We start from the raw sequence: 15,164 nt of genomic DNA, 5'->3' as shown, positions 1-15,164 counted from the left end.
TGTAAACTCAGGGATGTGGGAGCTTCCTGCAATTATGGCCTAAGTGGCCCTTCTGTTGGCTGAAAGCATTGCCCCCAGGGCTGACTTTTAACTCTTCTCCTGACCTGTTATTTTCCTGCTCACATCTGCAAGTTGGAAGTTGTCAGGAAACAATCAGCCCTTTTCTGGCAGAGGGCTGGGCTGCCCACACTACGTCAGTGTCCTCAGAACTCAGTCTGGTTTGGGAGGAGATGGCATTGCCCTGCATGACATACAGAGTGGGGAGTCTGAATAGAGCTTCCGCCCAGGGTCTTGGGCTTCTCAAAGAAGGCATCCTGATGGGAGGAGGGGGGAGGTGGGCAGAAGGAGGGAGGGAGGGAATCTGGCCTGTGCTTGGCCCTCCTGCCCCTCCCATCTTCTCAGCTCAGTCTTCTTAGCTCTGAGGGAAAAGGAGGGAGGTCAGATGCGCTGAGCCCTCCCTGTGCCAGGACCCCACGCTGAGAGGAGGTTTGGACGGGGAGAAGGATCACTCTATGCTCCATCACCATTCCAAATAGAGGGCTGGACACCAGACACATTATACACGCATTTAATAGACATGATCCTGGGAGGAAAGAGAGAGAGGCTTCACTCTCGTCCAGCAGGCAGCTCGTAAGCATCGTGAGACAGGTGGGCTGACACTGAGATGGCCTGGGAGATACAGACTGCATCTGGAGGAAGGGAGGAGGGAGGCAGAGCTGATGGGGAGTCTCTGAAAGACAATCTGACAGTGAAATTGGAAAGAGAGCGGGTTTGGCACAGAGTGGGTACTAGGAGCAGTCTGGGGGCTGGGGGAGGCTTAGGCTGGGGAATGGGATTCAGACAGGATGCCAGGCTTCCTGGCAGCACAGGTGGACCTCGAGGAGGGGAGACGAGGAAGAGCACCTAGGTGAGCAGGGACGAGTGCAGACAGGTCAGGGGAGTGGGCGGAGCTGGGGCTTCAGTGTAGGGGTGAGGGAGCAGGGTGACTGCGCTTAGTGCTTGTAGCTCTTCCGGCTGGAGGACGTGGTGGAGACAAATTTGATGCTGGAGCCGCTGCCCCCGAGGCCCCGGCTGCTGCTATTGCTGAAGCTGGAGCCGCCCAGGCTGTGCCCACCACTGGTAGAGAAGGAGTAACCGCTGCCCCCGCCGAGGCCCAGGCTTCCACTGCCAATACTGCTGCCACCTCCGTAGCCACTGGAGACGGTGGAGGTGACCACAGCTGCCGGAAGAGAGGAGACGTGGTCAGAACCAAGGGCAGGAGAGAAGCACCTGGGGCATCGTGGACAGCTCCCCGAAATCCATGGGGTGGGGACGGGTGGTTTGCCTCTTTCCAGTTTTCCGCCCACTTTGTGAGCTCGCTGTCCCGTGTCTCAGTCTAGTCCCACCTGCACCACAGCGCCAGATGTCCTCCCAGTCTGAATGGCTTCCTGCCTCTCCTCTGCTACTTGGTGCCTCTCTTCTCCTTCCAGAACTCACTGGGATGCCCGTCCTCTGGGGAGCTCTTGTACCCACCTGCCTTCCCTTTGATTCCCCTGCTGTTCTATCCCCACCTCCCCTGGCCCTGGTGTCTCCCTTCCTTCTGGAAGCTCACAGCTGGTTGTGGATACGTTTCCCTTTGTGTCCTCCAGCCCACACTGTCTGAATTCCAAGGCAGGGCTGGAATATTCTCGATAGACCAAGTGACAGATGACCCACTGGCTGGCTAACCCTGTCCCTTTTCTCCTCCCGAACTGCTCCCTCCCTAACTTTCAAACCACCCATCATCTTAAACATCTAGTACCTTACTTTGGGCCCTTCTGAAGGAAAGCTGAAATAAAATATAGACTCTGTTATTGGATGAATTGTATGCTCCCCAAAATGTGTAGAATAACTGTAAAGTGTCTTTACTTGGACATAGGACCTTGTAGATGTAATCAGGTTAAGATAAAATCATTAAGGTGGGCCCTGGTCCATTATGACTAGTGTCCTTTTAAGAAGAGGGAAGATGTTCAGTTGAAGACAGACACACAGGGAAATGGCCTGTGTGTCTCATAGAGACAGAGGCTGGAGTGAGGCAAGGAACACCAAGGCTGGAAAGCTACCACCAGAAGCCAGGAAGAGGCAAGGAGGGTCCTCCCTACAGGTTTTAGGGACACATGGCCCTGCTGACACCTCCGTTTGTAATCTCTAGCCTCCAGAACCATGAGATAGTGTATTTCTGTTGTTTCTCACCACCCAGTTTGTGGTACTATGTTATGGCAACCTTAGGAAATAAGCACAAACTTTAGGTGCTTTCAAGAAAGGAAACTTTAGAGGTCATGCCAGCCAGTCCCCAAATTAGCTTTGAGGGTCTCTGGAGCCACTGGACAAGGACCTTAGGGAAGGAGGACCTCTGGGTGGTTCAGAGTCATTGCTTAATATCATCAATCGCTAAGGTGACTCTCATGTCAAGAAAACTGAACTCACTTGCAGAGTGTAAGGTGTAAGAATCGTCTCTCGGCCTCACAATGCCAGCACTGAGCTCTGTAAATGGTGACTTCTGTGCTTACCAGTGCAGGCTGCGCAAGCTTGTTAATGAATGCCTCTCCTGCTTCTGGGGAGCGGCACCAGCTGCCAGGTCTCCTAGAACTCTCACTGCCTTGAAATCCTTGGTATCTTTCTGTGTTATATTCCACAGAGTTAAGTCGAGCAGTGGGGCTTCTCCCAGACTGTTCTGGAAGAGGCTGCCCAACCGGCAATGCCCTAGTGCCCAGCATGGAGGCTGTCTCTAATGCTTGAGAGCAGTCAGTATCTCTCTAGTGTGATCCAGTCTGGGCAAGGGAAGGTGTGGCCTGAGGATCCTGCAACCCATGTAGAAGGATGAGAGCAAACTTCCCATTACTCCCCTTGTGGTGCCCTCTCACTTGCAAAGAGGTAAGGTCGGTGACTTTAAGGTCTCTCCTAATAGAAACATAGAATCTCAAAGCTTCTCAAAATGAACCTCCCATTGGTGGGCTCCCCTCCAATGCCCCATACATCCCTGGCACCCTCTGACATGCCCACCATCTCCCCAGTCCCCAGCCACATACACTCCAGATGACACGAGAGGATGTCATACTCACAGATATTAACTGGAGAAACGCCCTCTCCACTCAGCCTGATGGGGAGGAGGGAGAAGGAAGGTTACTGTGGTGTCCAGCAGCTTGTGGTCTTTTGAAATGACATTTGTGCAATTGTTTTAAATTCACTGAGAAAGCCTTCAATTATTTTTATTGCAGGAGTAATGGAGGTTGAAATTATTTAAATACCATTAGTATTAATAATAATAATAATAATAATAATCTAATGAATGAACTAATGCAGAGTTGGGGTTCATAGGAGTCAAATCTGTAATCTCAGAATTTTTGGTGTAAACGAGATAAACACCTTAAGAAAATTAAAATTAAAGCGAATCATATGTTAGCGTCAGCTGGAAAGGCAGGGCTGTCATAGAACAAGAAGATCACTCTGTCAACAAGGGCCTATTGTCAGGTACCAAGGTTATTACAGGTGTGGAGAGGAGTCTGAGTCATAAGTGTAACAATAGCAATCATCGGTCTAGCCTTGTTGTAGCAACTAGAGTAGTTTTGCTTTAGCATCTTGAGGACAGAAGTGGCATTCATTATAAATGCAGACCTAGCCCTTGAAAGGGCTACCTACCTATTACCCACATTATGCCACTTAATTCTCTCAACAACCTCTAAGTAGGTATTACAATCTCGGTTTTACCGATGGGGAAATTGAAGATCAGAGAGGTTAACTAACTCGATCATGATCACAAATGAGGTCAAATTAATTTGACTCCAAAGCCCACATCTTTGGCCACTGAAATGAGAGGGAGCTGACCATTTGCTGTGTCCCATCCATTGTTCTGAGAGCTTCGCTGGTAGTCCCTCACTTTAGCCCTCTTAATAACATAGAAGATGGAAACTCTGGTTGTCCCATTTTACAGATGAGGACTGGAGAAATCACACAGCTGGTCATACAACTGGTACTGGCAGAGTCCAAAGCCCCCAGTGGGCTTTGGGGATCATGTGACCTGGCCTCTTTATTCCATCATTAAAGACATAGAAAGCGGGGGTGGGGAGCATTGGTGGGAGGAGGATGCTGAATTTCCTAAGCTTATGTAGCTAGTTCGGAGAAGGCAATGGCAAGCCACTCCAGTACTCTTGCCTGGAGAATCCCAGGGACGGGGGACCCTGTTGGGCTGCTGTCTAGGGGGTCACACAGAGTCGGACATGACTGAAGCAACTTACCAGCAGCAGCAGCATGTAGCTAGTTAGTGGTAGACCTGTTGGCCCAAATCCTAGGACAATTTATTCTCAATTCAGAGTCTTTCATACTACATATCCAGACGCACTGTGTGACCAAATTTCTCCTTTGAGTTGATTTTACCTAGATCCAATCAGCTTCTAGATTTCTATGGGGTGCTCAAAGCAGTTGCACCTCAAATTAGGAATTGCTGATTATGATTTCCTTGGAAAGAAACTGCACCTGAACTCTTTGTCAGAGTCCAGTTCTACCAGCATTTTGCTCCCCTTTCCAGGCAAGGAAGGGCCTGTATCAGCCTGCGCGCATGCATGCATGCAAAGTCCCCTTCAGTCATGTCCAACCTGAGCCCCTAGGAATGCCCAGGCTGCTGGGATGGGTGATCTGCCCTCACCTGCACTCCTCGCCCTCCAGCAGCTTCCTGTAGGTGGCAATCTCCACATCCAGGGCCAGTTTGATGTTCATGAGCTCTTGGTACTCGCGCAGCAGCCGGGCCATGTCCTGCTTGGACTTTTGCAGGGCCTCCTCCAGGTCCACCAGTTTGGCCCGTGCATCCTTGAGGGCCAGCTCCCCGCGCTGTTCTGCATCGGCAATGGCTGTTTGCAGGTTGGCACACTGTAAGGAAAGGAGGAAGCCATGAACCTTACTGATAACCCCTGGAAATCTGGTGCTTCTTGGGAAGAGTCCTGTAAGTGAGGCAGAATGACCCAGAAGACATAAGTGTGCAGGGAGCTCTGGGTCCTGCCAGAATGTACCTGCTTCTTGATGTTGTCAATCTCGGCTCTCAGCCTCTGGATCATCCGATTTGTCTCGGAGATCTCTTGTTTGGTGTTGCGGAGATCATCGCCATGCCGGCCGGCTGTGACCTGCAGCTCCTCATACTGACAGAACCAGAGCAGAGTCAGTCACTCCTTCAAACCCTGGCCTGAGCACTACCTGCATGCCCAGCCTGGCCCTCAGTGCTCTGAGCAAGCCCATCCATGCACTCATCATTCACCCATCCCCTTGCTTGTTTCTTGACCACATCTACTCACCAGGCATGTCCTGGGCTCTGGGAATATCATGAAGAGAATAATCAGACTCCTGCCTACAGTTGTTTTTTTTTTTTTGAGATGGCAAATAATTGAACCAGGCTGGCATTTGATACCAGCAGTTATCAGTAAGGCTCCTGGTTTGTTCCTTTCCTTACCAGCCTGCATATTATTGAATTTATAGCTTCAAATTGAGCTGAGTGTCCCTTAGGAAGTAAACTAAGTCCTATGGGGCTGTGATAAAGGAATCTGACTTAGATATGGAAGTGAGGGATGGGGTAGGGAATGGACAGGGACGTCCCTCTAGAGATGGAGATATTCACACCAGGCACTGAAGGCTGGGAAGGATTGACCGGCTCAGGGTAGAATATTCCAGACAAGGGAAACAGCCTGTACGTGAAGCCCCCAGAGCACGCAGAGCGCGAGGAGTGAGGGATGATTTGGCACTGTCCTTGGGGAGTTCTTGGTCATGGGGCAGACGTCAAAGACCAACTGCGACCATGAAGTTTGGCGGCCCTCCTGATGCCAGTGCTGGGGAAACAGAGGCACTGCAAACAGCATTGGAAGGAGCTCAGGCTATAGAGGACCCCGTTCTGAAGACTTCAGAATCCTCCATCTTAAATTGCTCTCTGTCTAATGGTGTGGGTCTAGGACACCATCATTTAGGAGAAATAAATGCACCCTGTGTCCTCCAGCAGACTGGAGGAAACTCACACCTTGCCCAGTGGAAGAAGAGCCCCTGCCTGAGCGAAGATCTGTCCAATTTCAAAAGTGCTGAATGGTTCAGCTTCTTCGTTTCTGGACACACATGGTTAAAAGCAACAACAGTCTTCGCCAACGCTGCACATTGCAACCACCCCACTTGGAGTTAAGTGCATCCCACCTCCACTCACTGCCAAGGAGCTACATCCACTCTTGTAGCCCTGGCACCTGACACCTGCTTCTTTTCTACCACTTCCAGTGGCAGCGACTAAGGCAGGGCAAAGACCAAGGCAAGGGATGAGAGCCAGCTTGTAGGTGAGCAGCTGCCCTGGAAAATCATCTGCATTTGGCCGATAACTGGTCTCATGGGTTGGAACATTCAGGCTGCTACACCCCTCCAAACCCAAACCTTCTGGCCATCTGCACCTTCGGACAATAGTTCTCTGTGGTCATGCCAACCTCCCTCTTCCCAGGGCAAGCTCTCTTGTTCGGCAAAGTGTTCATTTCTGCCCCCTAGCCCCACAGGACTGCTTGCTCAGCCTTGCAGGCCCTCCCTGCTACTTGGCAATCTTTTGTTCCCCGCCACTTCCAAAACAGACTAAAGCCCACCACTTCTTGGAAGTGTTTTATTAATGCTTTTCCCCTTCTATGACTGTTCATTCATCTCGTGGCCTCCCAGACCTTGGACTCCTTTTGTATTTTGCTCATTTACAACTTTGTAATTCTGCTTGGCATACAGTAGGAGTTCTGTAAATGAACAAGCCTGTTGGAAACAGCTTTATGAACATTTCTTGGTTGTTTGAGTCTCATCCAGCCCCTTGTCAGTTGGTAAGTGGCGGGGGGACTGTGGCTGTCCTTCTGAGCATCCAGCATTGCCTGACCGCTTATCAGCATATGTGTGTATTGGGATTTCCACATCCATTCCAAGCTAAGTTTTCATAGCCTCCTAGACACTTCTGCCAAGTTGAAAGAAACGGGAATGCTTGCATGACTCCTGAGGCTTATGGCTAGTAGTTAAACAATGATCTGAGGCTTCAGAGAACACTAGATCTGCAGCCTATCACGGAGGTGCCCATGCTCACCTTGGTCTGGTACCAGGACTCAGCCTCCGCCCGGCTGCGGTTGGCGATCTCCTCGTACTGAGCTTTGACCTCAGCAATGATGCTGTCCAGGTCCAGGCTGCGGTTGTTGTCCATGGACAGGACCACGGACGTGTCGCTGACCCGCGTCTGCATCTGACACAATTCCTGCAGAGCCAGTTAACTCAGCGTCACCACGCAATAAAAGAAGGAGTCTTGAAATTACGCAATTGACCACCCATCCAAGTCAGGAATCCTTCTTTGGCATCCCCAGCCGGGAGTGCCCAGCTCTTGCTATGCCAGCCGACCCTTGAGGAGTTTCTGGGTCATAGATCAGTGGAATGGGAGTGTGTCCCCAGTATCCATTCTCAAGGCTCCCCTCTGTGCTTTTTCTCTGAATATGAAGGATGAGCAAGTATTCTCTGAATCCAAATTAGATCACGTTGAATATGACATATGTGACTCATATGCCAGCATGAAAGGTTTCTTCAGGATGGGGTGATTTTTAGGACCCCTCCCCCCACACACAGTGTGACTTCATTGCTCTCTACCCCTGTGTCCCCTTCCACAGGCCCAGGTGTCTGCCATCAGAGTGGAGATGCTCAGAAAGAGGCATCTTCAGGGGCCAGGAAGCACCCTGACCAATGGGCCGAGGGGCAGCTTGCCTTCTGAAATTCTCTGAGACAGGAAAGAGAGAGATGGGTCTTGATTCCTTGGGAATGTTACCCAGTGACATGGGAGTTTAGGAATCAACATTTGCTCCTTGCTCAGCCATGGGATTGCAGGGAGAAGACTCAGAGCTGGGGTGGGGTTAAATGTGGCAGGACTTCAAGCAATTCTTCCCAATCTTCATGACCTCTCCAACCCTCCATCCCAGGGAGACACTATATGGATAACATCCTGCCACATCCTTTTCTTGCCAGGCTTTAGACGTAGGAGGGACAAACACACATGCAGGATCTTACTGCCTCAAAGAGCATCTGGAGGAAGTTGATTTCATCGGTCAGAGAGTTGGCCTTGGCCTCCAGGTCCACCTTGTTCAAGTAGGCAGCATCCACATCCTGAAAAGACAGCACAACATGCTCCTCTGAGACCCTGGCCCCAGGCAACAAGCCCAAAAGAAGCTGGGTGGACTCCCTGGCCCTTCTAGTTTGGATTTTAGCAAACTCTGTATCTGGGGTTTGGGGCTGGGGCTGGGTAATTGCTGGGAATTGTGGCTTGAGTCTCCTGGGCTAACAGAAAACAACAAGGTCACTGGGGCTATAAACATGGAGGGAGGGTCTTGGCCGGTTTGAGCTCTCTAGATATCCTAAGGGCTAAAATCACTTTTCTTGGGTGGCCCAAGGGTCTGTCACCCCACACTCTCAGATTCGGTTTTGAATCTTCTCCTTTGAGAGACATTTCCACCCACCTTCTTTAGAGCCACAAACTCATTCTCAGCAGCTGTGCGCTTGTTAATTTCATCCTCATACCTGTAAGCACAGAGGAGAGGGGGCGAGCGGTGAGTGAGGGTTTGATTGAACTCTTCTCAGGCTGAGGTGGACTACTTGTGTAGCAAGAGACCTTTGTGTGACTTCAGGTGATTCACTTAACCTCTGTTTCTCCCCCTGTAAAAGGAGAATAATTTCTTCTGCCAGTTTCTTTTTCCTTTTTTGCTTTTGTAAGACTGGAAGGTGGGCATGGAGCTGACAGGGATAGTAAAACATATTTATGCAACTCTATCCTCGTCGAGATGCACAATTTCAATCTTGAAAAACTCTTTGCTTCTTAAATGCCTGCTGGAACTGTGAGATAAACTTTGTTCAGGATGCTGCTTCAGTTGATTTTTGATATATTTTCACTGAACCTCAGGGCAGCCATTTAAATAGTGGGGTTTTTTTGTTTGTTTGTTTGTTTTTGTTTTTTGTTTTTTTTTAGTAAGTAGGTGTTGCTTTAAAATAGAAACCAAGGGTGAGCCACCTGAGGGGTTGGGGAGGACCATCTTTTCTGTTGGATACCTCACCTGTTGCAGCCTGGGTGATGGCAAGTCAAAATTGACTCCCTCAGGAGGATCAGATTGCCTGGTTCATACTCTAGGGTACACCTTGGCAATGCAGGCATCTCAATAATAGAGCCCATGTTCAGTGCAGTTAAATAATAAACTGACTGTAAAGTAGTATATCGCTTTCAGAGCTAGAATGTTTTGTTAGATGACACAGATGTCCCTTTGCAGTCATGGACACATTTAAGAGTCAGCTTCTTGTTGGTAGTGATGCATGAGATGAGAGTCCCTTTGTTACTCCATGCTCTCCTCTTCTCATGAGATGATGATTACAGGTCGAAACCTCTCTGACATGGGCATCTGCTCCTTTGCTCTCCTCTGGCCCTCATCAAGAGGAGTTTGGGGATGACCGCATGTGATCAGAAGGGTCTCTCACTCTCACCTGACTTTGAAATCCTCCACGACATCCTGCATGGTTCTCAGTTCAGCATCCAGCCTGCCTCGCTCGGTGGTGATGCTGTCCAACTGCCGCCGGAGGTCGGCGATGTAGGCTTCGAAGAAGGGCTCCAGGCTCTGCCTCACAGTCTTGGTACCCTGCTCCTGCAGGAGGCTCCATTTGGTCTCCAGGACCTTGTTCTGCTGCTCCAAGAACCGCACCTGGATGGGAGAAGAAGAGAAGAAATTCTGGAGAAACTGGGGAGGCAGAGCCAGACACCACCCCAATGGATATAGAAGAGAGGAAAAGTACTTTTCACCTGATACCCTTCTGCCAATGATATAAGTGACAACCCCTGTCGAAAAGGAAAAGCCCATCAAGCTACCCCGACATTCTCTAGGGCTCCAGAGAACTAGTGCAGTGGCACCTTGATGGGGAGCCGCCATTCTTAGAGTGTCTCTACCAGCCCTGCTCTGGGTTAGGTTGGCTTTCTCAGGGAACTTGAGAACTTCACATTTCCCTCTGTGTTGACTGAACCAGCCAGCATGGCTCCCAAGGAGGATGAAGGGAAATACCCACAAGTCCTGTGGGGCAAGCTGGCCCCACCTGCAAATACGTCTGCCCCTGAGGGATGCTTGCTGAGTGAATGTGCTTTCCTGCAGGGAAGCTGTTGGGCCATGGCTGCTGTCTGAACTTGGCCTCCCCAAGAGTTCCTGGCACCCAACCCTGTGGACCAGATGCAGCTCCCAACTCACCTTGTCGATGAAGGAGGCGAACTTGTTATTGAGGGTCTTGATCTGCTCCCGCTCCTCTTTCCGCACCCGTTGGATGTTGGGGTCGATTTGCAGGTTGAGGGGAGTCAGGAGACTCTGGTTGACGGTGACCTCTTGGATGCCTCCAGGGGGACAGACGGAGAAGCCGCAGCCCCCGTGGCCCACTCCAATTCCACCCCCATAGCTGAATCCACTGCTGACCCCAAACCCGCTGCTTGCCCTGCCACCAAAGCCACTTCGGAAGTTGCTGCCACACCCACTGATGGAGACCCGCTTGGTTCCCCCCAGGTTGTAGAGGCTGCGGCTGCCGAAGCCGCTGATCCTTCCCAGTCCTCCACTGCCCCCTGAGGAGTGGGTCACGGACACGGAGCTGAAGCGAGAGCGGCCGGTGGCTGGGCTGGTGGCTGAGGCTGTGCTGAAACCCCTGCGGCTGCCGGTCTGGAAGGTGATAGTGGACTGTCTGGACATGGTGTCTGGGAGAGGCTGATGAGGAGTGCTCCTGCTGTGGGTACGTGTGGAGGGGGATGGAAAAGACAGGGCGTCTGGGGTGCCCTGGCCCCCTGGGCTTTTATGGGCTCTGGGGGGGGGGGGGGCGGAGCACGCTCCTGCAGGCCTCTGATGGCATTTTCTCGGCATCCACCAACCCTGAGCCCACACTCGGCTCCCCTCCGAAAAAGGCGTAAAAGCCACGCGCTTGTTCCCTGGCATCCCTCCCCCACATGGAAACTCCTTTCCAGTTGCAACTTGATCAGCAGATGAATGAGAAGCACGTTAATTGCCTTCAGTCATGTCCTAATCATGCATTTTAAAATGGACTCAGAAAACACTGCCTCATTTCCAAACCGCTCTCTTAGGCCTGGGACCAACTCCCTCCTGTGCAAACATCTTGTGTCAGCCCCAGTGACCATGGTTCACTGTTGCCTGTTCCTTCCTACCCCTTAGGTGTGCATCTTACTCCTGAACTCTTTCTCAGCTATTAACTCTCAGAGCCCCCACTCCCAACCCCAACCCTGGCCCAAGCTGTCCGTCCAGATCTTGAAAATCCTGCTCTCCACCCATCTTTCTCAGGAATCCATCCCATTTTGATGGCCCCTTTGCTTAACTCTGAAGCTGCCATCAGTATTGTGCGGGTCACACCAATGTTCTGGGATGTGAGTGAGTGTGTTCGTGTGAGCACGTATGTCCTGTCCACTCCAGTGTAACGTGACCATTAAGGTCAGGTCCTCTGCCTACGTGGAGAGAAGCTGTGAGAATGGGAAGATGGGTTTGAATCCCAGCCCTGCCACTTCCTAAAGGTGAGACATGGGGCCAGTCATGAAACATCTCCGGGCCTCAATTTGAGTGTCTGTAAAGTGGGGTTTGTGATGACTATTCATGGGAAAACGGATTTTGCAATGCCAAGGACATGCAGATGCTGAGCCAACTCAACAGAGTCTTCTCTCCTGATGTAATCACATGTTTGTGAAGGAAGTGCCAGCAAGGTGCCCATCCTGAGACAAGTACTCAGTATTTGAAAGCAGCACAATGCACATTCTTTTTCTTTATTAACAGGCTTATGGTTCTGTTGGGAAGACTAAATTAAGACACACTGAGGAACTTATGAAACGGTGATGCTCCATAAAACACTGCCTCTTGTCTCTGTTTGAAGCCGTCTCATCCCAGAAGTGGAGAAGGCAATGGCAGCCCACTCCAGTACTGTCTTGCCTGGAAAATCCCATGGATGGAGGAGCCTGGTAGGCTGCAGTCTATGGGGTCACGAAGAGTCGGACATGACTGAGCGACTTCATTTTCAGTTTTCCCTTTCATGCATTGGAGAAGGAAATGGCAACCCACTCCAGTGTTCTTGCCTGGAGAATCCCAGGGATGGGGGAGCCTGGTGGGCTGTTGTCTATGGGGTCGCACAGAGTTGGACACGACTGAAGCGACTTAGCTGCAGCAGCAGCAGCAGCAGCAGCATCAGCAGCAGCAGCAGCAGCATCCCAGAAGTCTCCTTGACCAGCCACTCCTCCTGTTGTTGGCCAAGGATCCTGACCCTTTAATCCTTCATCAGAAAGTCCCATGGCTACACTGAATAGAGGGCTTGTTTATTTCCCCCCGTTAGTCTTAATATTTTTTTGAATTGAAAACTTTTATACAATTTTAAAAGGTTACTTTGCATTTGCAGTTATGACAAAATATTGGCTGTATTCCTCACGTTGTACAACACATCCTTGTAGCCTATCTTACACTCAATAGTTTGTACCTCCCACTTCCCAACAGCTATATTGCCCCTTCCACTGGTAATCACTGGTTTGTCTTCTGTATGTGTGAATCTGTTTCTTTTTTTTGTTTTAATAGCCACTGGTTTGTTGAGTTTTTAATATTCCACATATAAGTGGTATCATATGGTATTTGTCTTTCTCTGTCTGACTTATTTTACTTTAGCATAATGTCCTCCAAGTCCATAAATATTGCTGCAAATGGTAGAATTCTGTTCTTCTTTATGGAGGAGTAGTATTCCATTGTGTGTGTATATATATATTCTTTATCTCCCACATCTTTATTCATTAATCTGTTGATGTACACTTAGATTGCTTTCATATCTTGGCACTTGGAAATAGTGCTATGAGCATAAACATGTGGAGGCTAAGTAATATGTCACTAAACAAAAAGCGATCAATGGATCATGGAAAAAATTAAAGAGGAAATCAAAAAATTCCTAGAGTTGAATGAAAATGAAAATAAGCTGACTCAAACCCTATGGGATGCAGCATAAGTGGTTTTTTTCATGCTTTAAAAATTGGAGTAGAGTTGATTTACAGTGTTTCAGATGTATAGCAAAGTGATTCAGTTTTATAACTGCAAAAGCAGTTATAAGGGGGCAGTTTATAGCATCCCTGCTGGTCTTGTTGACTGTGTCTCCAACCTCCATAAATCTCAATTGATAAGAAAGCTCCTGGTTCTCTTTCTTCTGCATCTCATCTCCCCATGGAGGGTGGAGGTGGAGTCAGACAGAAATCATTAGATCTTCTTTTGTCTTGCTGACTTCTTGCCTCTTGCAGTGGCTTTAAAGGATGGGAGAGGGAGAGAGGAGCTGAAATGTATTCTGTTTGTGTTTTGTGCATGAGAAGCCAAGTCCCCATGTGGTAAATGAAAGAGATCAGCATTGTCTGGCTAGAGAGAAGCAGAGCCGCATTCTGTGGTCTCTCCACGCAGGGGTCCTTTCAGAGGTGCAGCCAGTGGTTTGGCAGATTCTCACCAGCCTGGAATGGCAACTTGGCACTCGGAGCGGTGGTTCTCTGGTCTCTGTGCTATTTCCTTATTGGGGCTGAGGCCAGGGAATGGGCCTCTCCTCTGTCAAGAGAGTGTTTGAGAGTCTCAGTTTCCACGGGGAACCTGTGAATCATAGCTTTTGTTGATACAGGCCAGGAGGAGCGCAGGAGTTTTCTCGCTTGGTTGCCAAAGTGTCCAGGTCCCAGCTGGGGTGGTGCATGTGTCTGTGGAGGAAAGAAAAAATGTCTTTGTTTTCTGTACTCATGGCATGATAATCTTTCTCCCAAAAAGGGATACTTGTTTTCTGAGCCATGCTGAGTAAGCTTTTCAGAATTTTCCATGGAACAAAAGCTGGTAAAGGGTCAAGGCTGGGAGGGCTTTCACTGACCCCATCCATGAGAATGGGGTCACCACAGCCCTTGCTCATTGAGCTTTCCATCTGGAAGCTGCTCCAGGCTGCCTGCCCTCCTGGGTCATGCCTTTACTGGCCAAACCCTCTCCTGGGAGCCTATTCCAGGTGTTGCTTCATTTCCCTTGGCCGTCACCTCTTGTCTGGGGTTGCCCACTTCCTTCCTTCCCTCCTTTCTCTAATTCTCCCACCTAGACCATTGTTTCCAAAGCTAGTTTGTCTTAGATGCTGACTTTGGTGAAGTAAATGGAAGAAGGTAAGTCTCACCCCTCTTCTTCCTCATTCCCTCTCCTGTAACCATTGACCCTCACTGTGACCTTTGCTCTGATGGACGATGTCTATATGAATGCCCAGGACACCCTGGCCCCACAACAGCCTGTGGAAACTTCAGAACTTAGAGACTACGAACACCTTTGCTTTCCTTCCTGCCAATGAGGTTTTTTGTTTTGGTTTTTAACCTCCTTTGTAATTATGCTTTGAACTTTCCCCCTGAAGACTTCCTAGTAAACTGCACCCAAGGAGTGCCCCTTCACACCTGTTCCCAGAGCAGGCCTGGGCCTGTGCTTGGCTTGCACGTCGGCATGGTTTTCGCTTGCTTTGGCTTCCTGGTGGTCTCTGGAGGGGTGGGGTGTGTCCCCTTCCCCTGCCCTGTCTCCTAGCCCCCTACAGGGAATTGTGACTGCAGTTCATGGATGTAGGTTGTCTAGTTTTCAAAAAGAGCTTTAAGGAACACATTCCTTTCTGTTCTCCGAAACTCCTGAATCTCCCCAGCCCTGTGTTGTTGAGTTTGTCTGGGAGGAGTTCTCTCGAGGTTTGGGGAGTGGTGGATTCAAAATATGGTATGGGCTCTGGTGCCTGAGGCTGGGAGTGGCAAACTCCTCTTCTCCCTGGTTCCTGCGCCTCTGCTCAGGGTGGTCTCTCCTATCCTCAGAGGGATGCTGGCACTCTTGGCTGTGGTAGATTTCAAGGAGACTGACCTGTAGTGGCAACAGGGCTTGAGGTTGGTGGAGCTGGGGAGGAAGGCATGGAGGCATGCCTCCCAACGCTACAGGAGTAGAGAACATAGCAAGGGGGGCTTCCAGCCAGGCCAGAGCCAGAGGAGGCAGGCTGGAGGGGGCAGAGGGGACTGGGCCATTCTCTAGAGCAGGCTGCCTGATGCTTAGAGCCCAGGGTCCTTGGGCATGGTGTCTCCCGGGACTGAGAGTAGGGAAGATAATTCTGTTGGATGGTACCTG

At 50.1% G+C, this 15,164-nt stretch overlaps 1 protein-coding gene across 1 annotated transcript; it reads right to left on the bottom strand.

The window, feature by feature from the left end:
* Positions 1-992: 992 nt before the first annotated feature.
* Positions 993-10,736, bottom strand: LOC138438191 (keratin, type II cytoskeletal 75). Its single transcript, XM_069586384.1, has 9 exons — positions 10,251-10,736; positions 9,502-9,716; positions 8,490-8,550; positions 8,044-8,139; positions 7,082-7,246; positions 5,022-5,147; positions 4,661-4,881; positions 3,081-3,115; positions 993-1,219 (listed from the first exon to the last, which is right to left on the bottom strand). Exons 1-9 carry the CDS (start codon positions 10,734-10,736, stop codon positions 993-995), a joined length of 1,632 nt encoding a protein of 543 aa, XP_069442485.1.
* Between the last annotated feature and the right edge of the window lie 4,428 nt (positions 10,737-15,164).

Source organism: Ovis canadensis, chromosome 3 (assembly GCF_042477335.2).
Source record: "Ovis canadensis isolate MfBH-ARS-UI-01 breed Bighorn chromosome 3, ARS-UI_OviCan_v2, whole genome shotgun sequence".
NCBI classification, from domain to species: Eukaryota; Metazoa; Chordata; class Mammalia; order Artiodactyla; family Bovidae; genus Ovis; species Ovis canadensis.
Note: the sequence above shows the minus strand (reverse complement) of the source record. Positions and strands in the feature narration are given on the sequence as shown.

What these genes read in the sequence shown, in the direction of transcription:
- LOC138438191 (XM_069586384.1), bottom strand. Translation starts at nt 10,736, where the DNA reads ATGTCCAGACAGTCCACTATCACCTTCCAGACCGGCAGCCGCAGGGGT. An exon ending in TCGCCTCCTTCATCGACAAG is followed by an intron (nt 9,717 to 10,250) that starts GTGAGTTGGGAG and finishes TCTCCCATCCAG; the next exon opens with GTGCGGTTCTTGGAGCAGCA. An exon ending in CTGGAGGGCGAGGAGTGCAG is followed by an intron (nt 3,116 to 4,660) that starts GTGAGGGCAGAT and finishes CCTCCCCATCAG; the next exon opens with GCTGAGTGGAGAGGGCGTTT.